The 13,709-nt window shown below is 55.2% G+C and overlaps 1 protein-coding gene across 1 annotated transcript; it reads left to right on the top strand.

Moving 5' to 3' along the window:
* The first annotated feature begins 40 nt into the window (after positions 1–40).
* NEDD8 (NEDD8 ubiquitin like modifier) lies at positions 41–9,251 on the top strand. The gene is made up of 4 exons (XM_061478278.1): positions 41–94; positions 5,386–5,433; positions 6,476–6,558; positions 9,131–9,251. Exons 1-4 carry the CDS (start codon positions 77–79, stop codon positions 9,249–9,251), a joined length of 270 nt encoding a protein of 89 aa, XP_061334262.1. The 5' UTR covers positions 41–76.
* Positions 9,252–13,709: the final 4,458 nt, after the last annotated feature.

A 13,709-nucleotide genomic window follows, 5' to 3' on the forward strand; every position in this document is an offset into this window, starting at 1 on the left:
TGGGGGTATAAAAGCGGCGGCGGCGGCGTGCTGGCGTCATTTCCGCTTCCGCCGGCGGGGAGGACGGAGGGGCACGATGCTGATCAAAGTGAAGGTGCTCGGGCCCCATAGAATCAATGGGGTGGGGGCTGAGCCCCATAGGGAGCAATGGGAGGGGGTCAGGGCCCCATAGAATCAATGGGGTGGGGGCTGAGCCCCATAGGGAGCAATGGGAGGGGGGCTGAGACCCATAGGGAGCAATGGGAGAGGGTCAGGGCCCCATAGGGAGCAATGGGGTGGGGACTGAGCCCCATAGGGAGCAATGGGAGGGGGTCTGAGCCCCATAGAATCAGTGTGGTGGGGGTCCGAGCCCCATAGGGATCAATGGGGTGGGGACTGAGGCCCATAGGGAGCAATGGGAGGGGGTCTGAGCCCCATAGAATCAGTGGGGTGGGGGTCCGAGCCCTATAGGGATCAATGGGAGGGGTCTGAGCCCCATAGGGATCAGTGGGGTGGGAGCTGAGCCCCATAGGGAGCAATGGGAGGGGGGCTGAGCCCCATAGGGAGCAATGGGAGGGGGTCAGGGCCCCATAGGGAGCAATGGGGTGGGGGCTGAGCCCCATAGGGAGCAATGGGAGGGGGTCCGAGCCCCATAGGGATCAATGGGAGGGGGTCCGAGCCCCATAGGAGTCAATGGGACGGGGTCAGGGCCCCATGGAATCAATGGGGTGGGGACTGTGCCCTATAGGTATCAATGGGAGGGGGTCCAAGCCCCATAGGAATCAATGGGGTAGGGGCTGAGCCCCATAGGGAGCAATGGGAGGGGGCTGAGCCCCATAGGGATCAATGGGAGGGGGTCTCAGCCCCATAGGGATCAATGGGAGGGGGTCCGAGCCCCATAGGGATCAGTGGGAGGGAGTCTGGGCCCATAGGGAGCAATGGGAGGGGGTCTGAGCCCCATAGGGAGCAATGGGAGGTGGTCCAAGCCCCATAGGGAGCAATGGGAGGGGGTCTGAGCCCATAGGGAGCAATGGGAGGGGGTCTGAGCCCCATAGGGATCAATGGGAGGGGGTCTGAGCCCCATAGGGAGCAATGGGAGGGGGTCAGGTCTCCATAGGGATCAATGGGAGGGGGTCCGAGCCCCATAGGGATCAATGGGAGGGGGTCCGAGCCCCATAGGGATCAATGGGAGGGGCTCCGAGCCCCATAGGGATCAATGGGAGGGGGTCTGAGCCCCATAGGGATCAATGGGAGGGGGTCCGAGCCCCATAGGGAGCAATGGGAGGGGGTCCGAGCCCCATAGGGATCAATGGGAGGGGGTCTGAGCCCCATAGGGATCAATGGGAGGGGGGCTGAGACCCATAGGGATCAGTGGGAGGGGGTCTGGGCCCCATAGGGATCAATGGGTCGGGGCTGAGCCCCATAGGAATCAATGGGGTAGGGGCTGAGCCCCATAGGGATCAGTGGGATGGGGTCCGAGCCCCATAGGGATCAGTGGGGAGGGTTTGAGCCCCATAGGGAGCAATGGGAGGGGGGCTGAGCCCCATAGGGATCAATGGGAGGGGTCTGAGCCCATAGGGATCAGTGGGAGGGGGTCCAAGCCCTATAGAATCAATGGGGTGGGGACTGAGGCCCATAGGGAGCAATGGGAGGGGGTCTGAGCCCCATAGAATCAGTGGGGTGGGGGTCCGAGCCCTATAGGGATCAATGGGAGGGGTCTGAGCCCCATAGGGATCAGTGGGGTGGGAGCTGAGCCCCATAGGGAGCAATGGGAGGGGGGCTGAGCCCCATAGGGAGCAACGGGAGGGGGTCAGGGCTCCATAGGGATCAATGGGAGGGGGTCTGAGCCCCATAGGGAGCAATGGGAGGGGGGCTGAGCCCCATAGGGATCAATGGGAGGGGGTCAGGGCCCCATAGGGAGCAATGGGAGGGGGGCTGAGCCCCATAGGGAGCAATGGGAGGGGGGCTGAGCCCCATAGGGAGCAATGGGAGGGGGTCCGAGTCCCATAGAATCAATGGGGTGGGGACTGAGCCCCATAGGGAGCAATGGGGGGGTCAGGACCCCATAGGGAGCAATGGGAGGGGGTCTGGGCACCATAGGGAGCAATGGGAGGGGGTCTCAGCCCCATAGGGAGCAATGGGGGAGGGGTCCGAGCCCCATAGGAGTCAATGGGACGGGGTCAGGGCCCCATAGAATCAATGGGGTGGGGACTGTGCCCTATAGGTATCAATTGGAGGGGGTCCGAGCCCCATAGGAATCATTGGGGTAGGGGCTGAGCCCATAGGGATCAGTGGGAGGGGGTCCGAGCCCCATAGGGAGCAATGGGAGGGGGTCTGAGCCCCATAGGGATCAATGGGGTAGGGGCTGAGCCCCATAGGGATCAATGGGAGGGGTCTGAGCCCCATTATGATCAATGGGGTGGGGGTCCGAGCCCCCTAGGGATCAGTGGGATGGGGTCTGAGCCCCATAGGGAGCAATGGGAGGGGGTCTGAGCCCCATAGGGAGCAATGGGAGGGGGTCTGAGCCCCATAGGGATCAATGGGAGGGGGTCCGAGCCCATAGGGATCAATGGGCGGGGGTCTGAGCCCCATAGGGATCAATGGGAGGGGATCTGAGCCCCATAGGGATCAATGGGAGGGGGTCTGAACCCCATAGGGATCAATGGGAGGGGTCTCAGCCCCACAGGGAGCAATGGGAGGGGGTCTGAGCCCCATAGGGATCAATGGGAGGGGGTCTGAACCCCATAGGGATCAATGGGAGGGGGTCTGAACCCCATAGGGATCAATGGGAGGGGTCTCAGCCCCACAGGGAGCAATGGGAGGGGCTCCGAGCCCCATAGGGATCAATGGGAGGGGGTCCGAGCCCCATAGGGATCAATGGGAGGGGTCCGAGCCCCATAGGAGTCAATGGGACGGGGTCAGGGCCCCATAGAAACAATGGGGTGGGGACTGTGCCTTATAGGAATCAATGGGAGGGGGTCCGAGCCCCATAGGAATCAATGGGGTAGGGGCTGAGCCCCATAGGGATCAGTGGGAGGGGGTCAGGGCCCCATAGGGAGCAATGGGAGGGGGTCTGAGCCCCATAGGGAGCAATGGGGGTGGGTCTGAGCCCCATAGGAGTCAATGGGATGGGATCAGGGCCCCATAGAATCAATGGGGTGGGGGTCCGAGCCCCATAGGAGCAATGGGAGGGGGTCAGGGCCCCATAGGGATCAATGGGAGGGGGTCTGAGCCCCATAGGGAGCAATGGGAGGGGGTCTCAGCCCCATAGGGAGCAATGGGAGGGGGTCTCAGCCCCATAGGGAGCAATGGGAGGGGGTCCGAGCCCCATAGAGAGCAATGGGAGGGGGTCCGAGCCCCATAGGGATCAATGGGAGGGGGTCTGAGCCCCATAGGGATCAATGGGAGGGGGTCTCAGCCCCATAGGGAGCAATGGGAGGGGGTCTGAGCACCATAGGGAGCAATGGGAGGGGGTCTGAGCCCCATAGGGAGCAATGGGAGGGGGTCCGAGCCCCATAGGGATCAATGGGAGGGGGTCCGAGCCCTATAGGGATCAATGGGAGGGGGTCCGAGCCCCATAGGGAGCAATGGGAGGGGGTCCGAGCCCCATAGGGATCAATGGGAGGGGGTCCGAGCCCCATAGGGATCAATGGGAGGGGTCCGAGCCCCATAGGAGTCAATGGGACGGGGTCAGGGCCCCATAGAAACAATGGGGTGGGGACTGTGCCTTATAGGAATCAATGGGAGGGGGTCCGAGCCCCATAGGAATCAATGGGGTAGGGGCTGAGCCCCATAGGGATCAGTGGGAGGGGGTCAGGGCCCCATAGGGAGCAATGGGAGGGGGTCTGAGCCCCATAGGGAGCAATGGGGGTGGGTCTGAGCCCCATAGGAGTCAATGGGATGGGATCAGGGCCCCATAGAATCAATGGGGTGGGGGTCCGAGCCCCATAGGAGCAATGGGAGGGGGTCAGGGCCCCATAGGGATCAATGGGAGGGGGTCTGAGCCCCATAGGGAGCAATGGGAGGGGGTCTCAGCCCCATAGGGAGCAATGGGAGGGGGTCTCAGCCCCATAGGGAGCAATGGGAGGGGGTCCGAGCCCCATAGAGAGCAATGGGAGGGGGTCCGAGCCCCATAGGGATCAATGGGAGGGGGTCTGAGCCCCATAGGGATCAATGGGAGGGGGTCTCAGCCCCATAGGGAGCAATGGGAGGGGGTCTGAGCACCATAGGGAGCAATGGGAGGGGGTCTGAGCCCCATAGGGAGCAATGGGAGGGGGTCCGAGCCCCATAGGGATCAATGGGAGGGGGTCCGAGCCCTATAGGGATCAATGGGAGGGGGTCCGAGCCCCATAGGGAGCAATGGGAGGGGGTCCGAGCCCCATAGGGATCAATGGGAGGGGGTCTGAGCCCCATAGGGAGCAATGGGAGGGGGTTCGAGCCCCATAGGGATCAGTGGGGTGGGAGCTGAGCCCCATAGGGAGCAATGGGGTAGGGGCTGAGCCCCATAGGGATCAGTGGGAGGGGGTCAGGGCTCCATAGGGATCAATGGGAGGGGGTCCGAGCCCCATAGAATCAATGGGGTGGGGACTGAGCCCCATAGGGAGCAATGGGGGAGGGTCAGGACCCCATAGGGAGCAATGGGAGGGGTCTGAGCCCCATAGGGAGCAATGGGGGAGGGGTCCGAGCCCCATAGGAGTCAATGGGACGGGGTCAGGGCCCCATAGGGATCAATGGGGTGGGGACTGTGCCCTATAGGTATCAATGGGAGGGGGTCCGAGCCCCATAGGAATCAATGGGGTAGGGGCTGAGCCCCATAGGGATCAGTGGGAGGGGGTCTGGGCCCCATAGGGATCAATGGGGTAGGGGCTGAGCCCCATAGGAATCAATGGGGTAGGGGCTGAGCCCCATAGGGATCAGTGGGAGGGGGTCCGAGCCCCATAGGAATCAATGGGAGGGGGTCAGGGCCCCATAGAATCAATGGGGTGGGGACTGAGCCCTATAGGAATCAATGGGAGGGGGTCCGAGCCCCATAGGGATCAATGGGAGGGGTCTGAGCCCCATAGGGAGCAATGGGAGGGGGTCTGGGCCCCATAGGGATCAATGGGAGGGGTCTGAACCCCATAGGATCAATGGGAGGGGGTCCGAGCCCCATAGGGATCAATGGGAGGGGCTCCGAGCCCCATAGGGATCAATGGGAGGGGTCCGAGCCCCATAGAGAGCAATGGGAGGGAGTCCAAGCCCCATAGGGATCAATGGGAGGGGGTCCGAGCCCCATAGGGATCAATGGGAGGGGTCTGAGCCCCATAGGGATCAATGGGAGGGGTCTCAGCCCCATAGGGATCAATGGGAGGGGTCTCAGCCCCATAGGGATCAACTTGCCCCCCCCCCCCCTTTGTTTCCCCATAGACATTGACAGGCAAAGAGATCGAGATCGATATCGAGCCCACAGACAAGGTAAAGCCATCCCATAATAGCCCGCGGGGGTCCTCAGCCATCCCATAATAGTCCCATGGGGGGGGGGGGAGTCTTCCTCATCCATCCCATAATGAGCACCCCCTTCCTTAGTGCTCTATGGAAGTCTTTATTCGTTCCATAATAGCTTATGGGGCTCCTTATCCATCCCATAATACCCTATGGGGTTCCCCCTCCATCCCATAATACCCTATGGGGGGTTCCCCTCCATCCCATAATACCCTATGGGGGGGTTCCCCTCCATCCCATAATACCCTATGGGGGGTTCCCCTCCATCCCATAATACCCTATGGGGGTTCCCCTCCATCCCATAATACCCTATGGGGGGTTCCCCCGCCATCCCATAATACCCTATGGGGGGTTCCCCTTCATCCCATAATACCCTATGGGGGGTTCCCTCCATCCCATAATACCCTATGGGGGGTTCCCCTCCATCCCATAATACCCTATGGGGGGTTCCCCTCCATCCCATAATACCCTATGGGGGGGTTCCCTCCATCCCATAATACCCTATGGGGGGTTCCCCTCCATCCCATAATACCCTATGGGGGGGTTCCCTCCATCCCATAATACCCTATGGGGTTCCCCCCCCTCCATCCCATAATACCCTGTGGGGGGTTCCTCTCCATCCCATAATACCCTATGGGGTTCCCCTCCATCCCATAATACCCTATGGGGTTCCCCCTCCATCCCATAATACCCTATGGGGGGTTCCCCTCCATCCCATAATACCCTATGGGGGGTTCCCCTCCATCCCATAATACCCTATGGGGGGTTCCCCTCCATCCCATAATACCCTATGGGGGGTTCCCCGCCATCCCATAATACCCTATGGGGGGTTCCCCTCCATCCCATAATACCCTATGGGGGGTTCCCCTCCATCCCATAATACCCTATGGGGTTCCCCTCCATCCCATAATACCCTATGGGGGGTTCCCCTCCATCCCATAATACCCTATGGGGGGTTCCCCTCCATCCCATAATACCCTATGGGGTTCCCCCCCCGCCATCCCATAATACGCAGGTGGAGCGCATCAAGGAGCGGGTGGAGGAGAAGGAGGGGATCCCCCCCCAGCAGCAGCGCCTCATCTACAGTGGGAAGCAGATGTGAGCGCTATGGGGTGATCTATGGGGCGCTGTGGGGTGATCTGTGGGGCGCTGTGGGGTGATCTATGGGGCGCTATGGGGTGATCTGTGGGGCGCTATGGGGTGATCTATGGGGCGCTGTGGGGTGATCTATGGGGCGCTGTGGGGTGATCTGTGGGGCGCTGTGGGGTGATCTATGGGGCGCTATGGGGTGATCTATGGGGCGCTGTGGGGTGATCTATGGGGCGCTGTGGGGTGATCTATGGGGCGCTATGGGGTGATCTATGGGGCGCTGTGGGGTGATCTATGGGGCGCTGTGGGGTGATCTGTGGGGCGCTGTGGGGTGATCTATGGGGCGCTGTGGGGTGATCTATGGGGCGCTGTGGGGTGATCTGTTGGGTGCTATTGGGTGATCTATGGGGTGATCTGTGGGGTGATGTGTGGGGCGCTGTGGGGTGATCTATGGGGCGCTGTGGGGTGATCTATGGGGCGCTGTGGGGTGATCTATGGGGCGCTATGGGGTGAACTGTGGGGCGCTATGGGGTGATCTGTGGGTTAATCTATGGGGTGCTATTGGGTCATCTATGGTTTGATCTATGGGGTGCTACGCGGTGATCCATGGGGCTCTATGGGGTGTTCTATGGGGCTGTATGGGTTGACTTGTGGGGTTCTGTGGGGTGATCTGTGGGGTTCTATGGAGTAGTCTGTGGGGCGCTATGGGGTGATTTATGGAGCACTATGGAGCAATCTATGGGGCGCTATGGGGTGATCTGTCTCAATGGGGTGATCTATGGGGTGGTCTGTGGGGCTCTATGGGGTGATCGATGGGGTGCTACACGGTGATCCATGGGGTGCTATGGGGTAATCTATGGGGTGCTGTGGAGTGATCTGTGGGGTTCTATGGGTTGACCTGTGGGGTGATCTGTGGGGCTCTATGGGGTGATTTATGGGGCGCTATGGGGTGATCTGTCTGGCTCTATGGGGTGATCTATGGGGCTATAGAGTAGATCTATGGGGCTCTGTGGGGCTGTAGTGTGGATCTATGGGGTTCTATGGGGCTATAGGGTGGGTTTGTGGAGCTCTATGGGGCTGTGAGTTGGGTCTATGGGGATCTCGGGGGCTCTGTGGGGAGCTGTGGGGCTATAGGGTGGGTCTGTGGGGTTCTATGGGGGGGGGGTCTGTGGGGCTGTATGAGGCTCTGGGGTCGATCTGTGGGGCCCTATGGGGTTATGGGGTGGATCTATGGGGCTCTATGGGGCTATAGGGTGGGTCTGTGGGGCTATGGGGTGGATCTGTGGGGTCTCTATGGGGTCCCTATGGGTCTCTGTGGGTCCCTATGGATCCTTATGGGTCTCTGTGGGTTTCTATGGGGTCCCAGTGGGTCTCTATGGGGTCCCTGTGGGTCCCTATGGGTCCCAATGGAGTCTCTATGGGTCCCAATGGGTCCCTATGGGGTCTCTATGGGTCCCTATGGGTCTCTATGGGTCTCAATGGGTCTCTGTGGGTCTCTATGGGTCCCAGTGGGTCTCTATGGGTCCCTATGGGTCCCAATGGGGTCTCTATGGGTCCCTATGGGTCTCTGTGGGTCCCTATGGGTCCCAATGGGTCTCTATTGGTCCCAATGGGTCTCTATGGGTCCCTATGGGGTCTCTATGGGTCCCAATGGGTCTCTATGGGTCCCTATGGGGTCTCTATGGGTCCCAATGGGTCTCTATGGGTCCCAATGGGTCTCTATGGGTCCCAATGGGTCTCTATGGTGGGTCTCTATGGGTCCCAATGGGTCCCAATGGGTCTCTGTGGGTCCCAATGGGTCTCTATGGGTCCCAATGGGTCTCTATGGGTCCCAGTGGGTCTCTATGGTGGGTCTCTATGGGTCCCAATGGGTCTCTATGGGTCCCTATGGAGTCTCTATGGGTCCCAATGGGTCTCTATGGGGTCTCTATGGGTCCCAATGGGTCTCTATGGGTCCCAATGGGTCTCTATGGGTCCCTGTGGGGTCTCTATGGGTCCCAATGGGTCTCTATGGGTCCCAATGGGGTCTCTATGGGTCCCTATGGGTCTCTGTGGGTCCCTATGGGTCCCAATGGGTCTCTATTGGTCCCAATGGGTCTCTATGGGTCCCTATGGGGTCTCTATGGGTCCCAATGGGTCTCTATGGGTCCCTATGGGTCTCTATGGGTCCCTATGGGGTCTCTACGGGTCCCAATGGGTCTCTATGGGTCCCAATGGGTCTCTATGGGTCCCAATGGGTCTCTATGGGTCCCTATGGAGTCTCTATGGGTCCCAATGGGTCTCTATGGGGTCTCTATGGGTCCCAATGGGTCTCTATGGGTCCCTGTGGGGTCTCTATGGGTCCCAATGGGTCTCTATGGGTCTCTATGGGTCCCTATGGGGTCTCTATGTGTCCCTATGGGGTCTCTATGGGTCCCAATGGGTCTCTATGGGTCTCTATGTGTCCCTATGGGGTCTCTATGGGTCCCTATGGGGTCTCTATGTGTCCCTATGGGGTCCCTATGGGTCCCAATGGGTCCCTATGGGTCTCTATGGGTCCCTATGGGTCCCAGTGGGTCTCTATGGGTCCGGCTCCCCATAGGAACGACGAGAAGACGGCCGCTGACTACAAGATCCAGGGGGGCTCCGTCCTCCATCTTGTCCTGGCGCTGCGGGGGGGGCGGAGCCCCCTTAGCCCCGCCCCCTTGGTGGGCGGGGCTTAACCCCTCCCCCTTTAACCCCATTGGCCCCATTTAACCCCGCCCCCCTTTCAATGGTTGGCTATTTAATAAAGGCGTCACTTATGGGTCCCAAAAGGTCACTTGTGGGGCTCAAGGGGTCACTTGTGGGTCCCAGAGGGTCACTTGTGGGGCTCATGGGGTCACTTATGGGTCCCAAAGGGTCACTTGTGGGGCTCAAGGGGTCACTTGTGGGTCCCAAGGGGTCACTTGTGGGGCTCAAGGGGTCACTTGTGGGTCCCAAGGGGTCACTTGTGGGGCTCAAGGGGGTCACTTATGGGGCTCATGGGGTCACTTATGGGTCCCAAAGGGTCACTTGTGGGGCTCAAGGGGTCACTTGTGGGGCTCAAGGGGTCACTTATGGGTCTTAACACATCACTTATGGGGCTCAAGGGGTCACTTATGGGTCCCAAAGGGTCACTTGTGGGGCTCAAGGGGTCACTTGTGGGTCCCAAGGGGTCACTTGTGGGGCTCAAGGGGTCACTTGTGGGGCTCAAGGGGTCACTTGTGGGTCCCAAAGGGTCACCTGTGGGGCTCAAGGGGTCACTTATGGGTCCTAACATCACTTATGGGGCTCATGGGGTCACTTATGGGGCCCAAGGGGTCACCTGTGGGGCTCACGGGGTCACTTATGGGGCTCATGGGGTCACTTATGGGTCCCAAAGTGTCACTTGTGGGGCTCAAGGGGTCACTTATGGGTCCTAAAAGGTCACTTGTGGGGCTCAAGGGGTCACTTATGGGGCTCATGGGGTCACTTATGGGGCTCATGGGGTCACTTATGGGCCTGAAGTAATCACTTATGGGGCTCATGGGGTCACTTATGGGGTTCATGGGGTCACTTATGGGCCTCAAGTAATCACTTATGGGGCTCATGGTGTCACTTATGGGCCTCAAGTAATCACTTATGGGGCTCATGGGGTTACTTATGGGGCTCAAGATGTCACTTATGGGTCCGAAAGGTCTCTTGTGGGTCTCAAGGGGTCACTTGTGGGGCCCAGGGGTCACTTATGGGCCTCAAGTAATCACTTATGGGGCTCATGGGGTCACTTATGGGGCTCATGGGGTCACTTATGGGGCTCAAGTAATCACTTATGGGGCTCATGGGGTCACTTATGGGGCTCAAGAAGTCACTCATGGGGCTCAAGATGTCACTTATGGGTCTGAAAGGTCTCTTGTGGGTCTCAAGGGGTCACTTATGGGGCCCAGGGGTCACTTATGGGCCTCAAGTAATCACTTATGGGGCTCATGGGGTCACTTATGGGGCTCAAGTAATCACTTGTGGGGCTCAAGTAATCACTTATGGGGCTCATGGGGTCACTTATGGGGCTCATGGGGTCACTTATGGGCCTCAAGTAATCACTTATGGGGCTCATGGGGTCACTTATGGGGCTCAAGTAATCACTTATGGGGCTCATGGGGTCACTTATGGGGCTCAAGAAGTCACTCAAGTTTTGCCCCAATTTCATCAAGTTTCGGCCCAATTTCATCTTCATTTTTGGCTTTTTCTAACCCATTTTCAGTCTTTTTTTGGCTATTTTTAAACAATTGCTCATTCTTGTCTTATTTTTGCCCATTTTTTGCTGGTTTTGTTCCATTTTGGGCTAAATCTGAACTATTTTGGGAAGTTTCCAGCCTGGTTTCAGCTTTTTTTACCTATTTTGAAATTGCCCAAAAATGGCTTAAAACTGGCAAAAAATGGGCAAAAATACGATAAAAATGACCAGCAATTGCTTAGAAATAACAAAAAAGACTTAAAATGGGTTAGAAAAAGCCAAAAATGGTTAAAACCAAGTCAAGAAAGGGCCAAAACGGGTTAAAAATCGAAAAAAATTGGTAAGAAATGGAGAAAAATGGGTTCGAAATGGCCAAAATGGCTTAAAAAGAGTCAGAATTGGGCAAAAACGGGTTAAAAATCGAAAGAAATTTGTAAGAAATGGAGAAAAATGGGTTCGAAATGGTCAAAATGGCTTAAAAAGAGCCAGAATTGGGCAAAAACGGGTTAAAAATCGAAAGAAATTGGTAAGAAATGGAGAAAAATGGGTTCGAAATGGCCAAAATGGCTTAAAAAGAGTCAGAATTGGGCAAAAACGGGTTAAAAATCGAAAGAAATTGGTAAGAAATGGAGAAAAATGGGTTCGAAATGGTCAAAATGGCTTAAAAAGAGTCAGAATTGGGCAAAAACGGGTTAGAAATAGCTCGAGCCGGTTTAGAAATAGCTAGAAATGGTTAAACCAGGCTGAAAATGGCCATAAATAGTTGAGATTTAGCCCAAAAATGGCTTAAAACTGGCAAAAAATGGGCAAAAATATGATAAAAATGACCAGCAATTGCTTAGAAATAGCCAAAAAGACTTAAAATGGGTTAGAAAAAGCCAAAAATGGTTAAAACCAAGTCAAGAAAGGGGCAAAACGGGTTAAAAATCGAAAGAAATTGGTAAGAAATGGAGAAAAATGGGTTCGAAATGGTCAAAATGGCTTAAAAAGAGTCAGAATTGGGCAAAAACGGGTTAAAAATCGAAAGAAATTGGTAAGAAATGGAGAAAAATGGGTTCGAAATGGCCAAAATGGCTTAAAAAGAGTCAGAATTGGGCAAAAACGGGTTAAAAATCGAAAGAAATTGGTAAGAAATGGAGAAAAATGGGTTCAAAATGGCCAAAATGGCTTAAAAAGAGTCAGAATTGGGCCAAAACGGGTTAAAAATCGAAAGAAATTGGTAAGAAATGGAGAAAAATGGGTTCGAAATGGCCAAAATGGCTTAAAAAGAGTCAGAATTGGGCAAAAACGGGTTAAAAATCGAAAGAAATTGGTAAGAAATGGAGGAAAATGGGTTCGAAATGGCCAAAATGGCTTAAAAAGAGTCAGAATTGGGCAAAAACGGGTTAAAAGTCGAAAGAAATTGGTAAGAAATGGAGAAAAATGGGTTCGAAATGGCCAAAATGGCTTAAAAAGAGTCAGAATTGGGCAAAAACGGGTTAAAAATCGAAAGAAATTGGTAAGAAATGGAGAAAAATGGGTTCGAAATGGCCAAAATGGCTTAAAAAGAGTCAGAATTGGGCAAAAACGGGTTAAAAATCGAAAGAAATTGGTAAGAAATGGAGGAAAATGGGTTCGAAATGGCCAAAATGGCTTAAAAAGAGTCAGAATTGGGCAAAAACGGGTTAAAAGTCGAAAGAAATTGGTAAGAAATGGAGAAAAATGGGTTCGAAATGGCCAAAATGGCTTAAAAAGAGTCAAAATTGGGCAAAAACGGGTTAAAAAATCGAAAAAAATTGGTAAGAAATGGAGAAAAATGGGTTCGAAATGGTCAAAATGGCTTAAAAAGAGTCAGAATTGGGAAAAACGGGTTAAAAATCGAAAGAAATTGGTAAGAAATGGAGAAAAATGGGTTCGAAATGGTCAAAATGGCTTAAAAAGAGTCAGAATTGGGCAAAAACGGGTTAAAAATCGATAGAAATTGGTAAGAAATGGAGGAAAATGGGTTCGAAATGGCCCAAAAATGGCTTAAAAAGAGTCAGAATTGGGCAAAAACGGGTTAAAAATCGAAAGAAATTGGTAAGAAATGGACAAAAATGGGTTCGAAATGGCCCAAAAATGGCTTAAAAAGAGTCAGAATTGGGCAAAAACGGGTTAAAAATCGAAAGAAATTGGTAAGAAATGGAGAAAAATGGGTTCGAAATGGTCAAAATGGCTTAAAAAGAGTCAGAATTGGGCAAAAACGGGTTAGAAATAGCTCGAGCCCGTTTAGAAATAGCTAAAAATGGTTAAACCAGGCTAAAAATGGCCATAAACTGTTGAGAAATTGCCCAAAAATGGCTTAAAACGGGTAAAAATAAGGCAGAAATTGCTATGCGTGGTCCCTATGTCTTTGGCCAACCCCTTCCTATTGCCCAATTGTTCCAAGGCGCCCTAATTGCTTCCCCACGTCCTCCCACAGCCCTATAGCGTCTATAGGGTGCCCTATGGTGAATATAGGGCCCGGATTCCCCCTATGGGGCCAGCGTTTCCATCCCGAACCCATAGATTCTCCTTTTGCACTGCTTCCCCTGCTGGAGTTCCTACCCGTTGGGGTGCTCCGAGCCGGAGCTTGGAAGGTGTGGGGCTCTATGGGGTAATAATGGGGCTCTATGGGGTAATAATGGGGCTCTATGGGGTAATAATGGGGCTCTATGGGGTTATAATGGGGCTGTATGGGGCAATAATGGGGCTCTATGGGGTAATAATGGGGCTCTATGGGGTTATAATGGGGCTCTATGGGGCAATAATGGGGCTCTATGGGGTAATAATGGGGCTCTATGGGGTTATAATGGGGCTCTATGGGGCAATAATGGGGCTCTATGGGGTAATAATGGGGCTCTATGGGGTTATAATGGGGCTCTATGGGGCAATAATGGGGCTCTATGGGGTAATAATGGGGCTCTATGGGGTTATAATGGGGCTGTATGGG

The sequence above is a fragment of the Pezoporus flaviventris genome, unplaced genomic scaffold (genome assembly GCF_033815535.1).
Source record: "Pezoporus flaviventris isolate CSIRO_AGI_PZ_B2104156 unplaced genomic scaffold, CSIRO_AGI_Pfla_v1 ptg000116l, whole genome shotgun sequence".
NCBI lineage: Eukaryota > Metazoa > Chordata > Aves > Psittaciformes > Psittacidae > Pezoporus > Pezoporus flaviventris.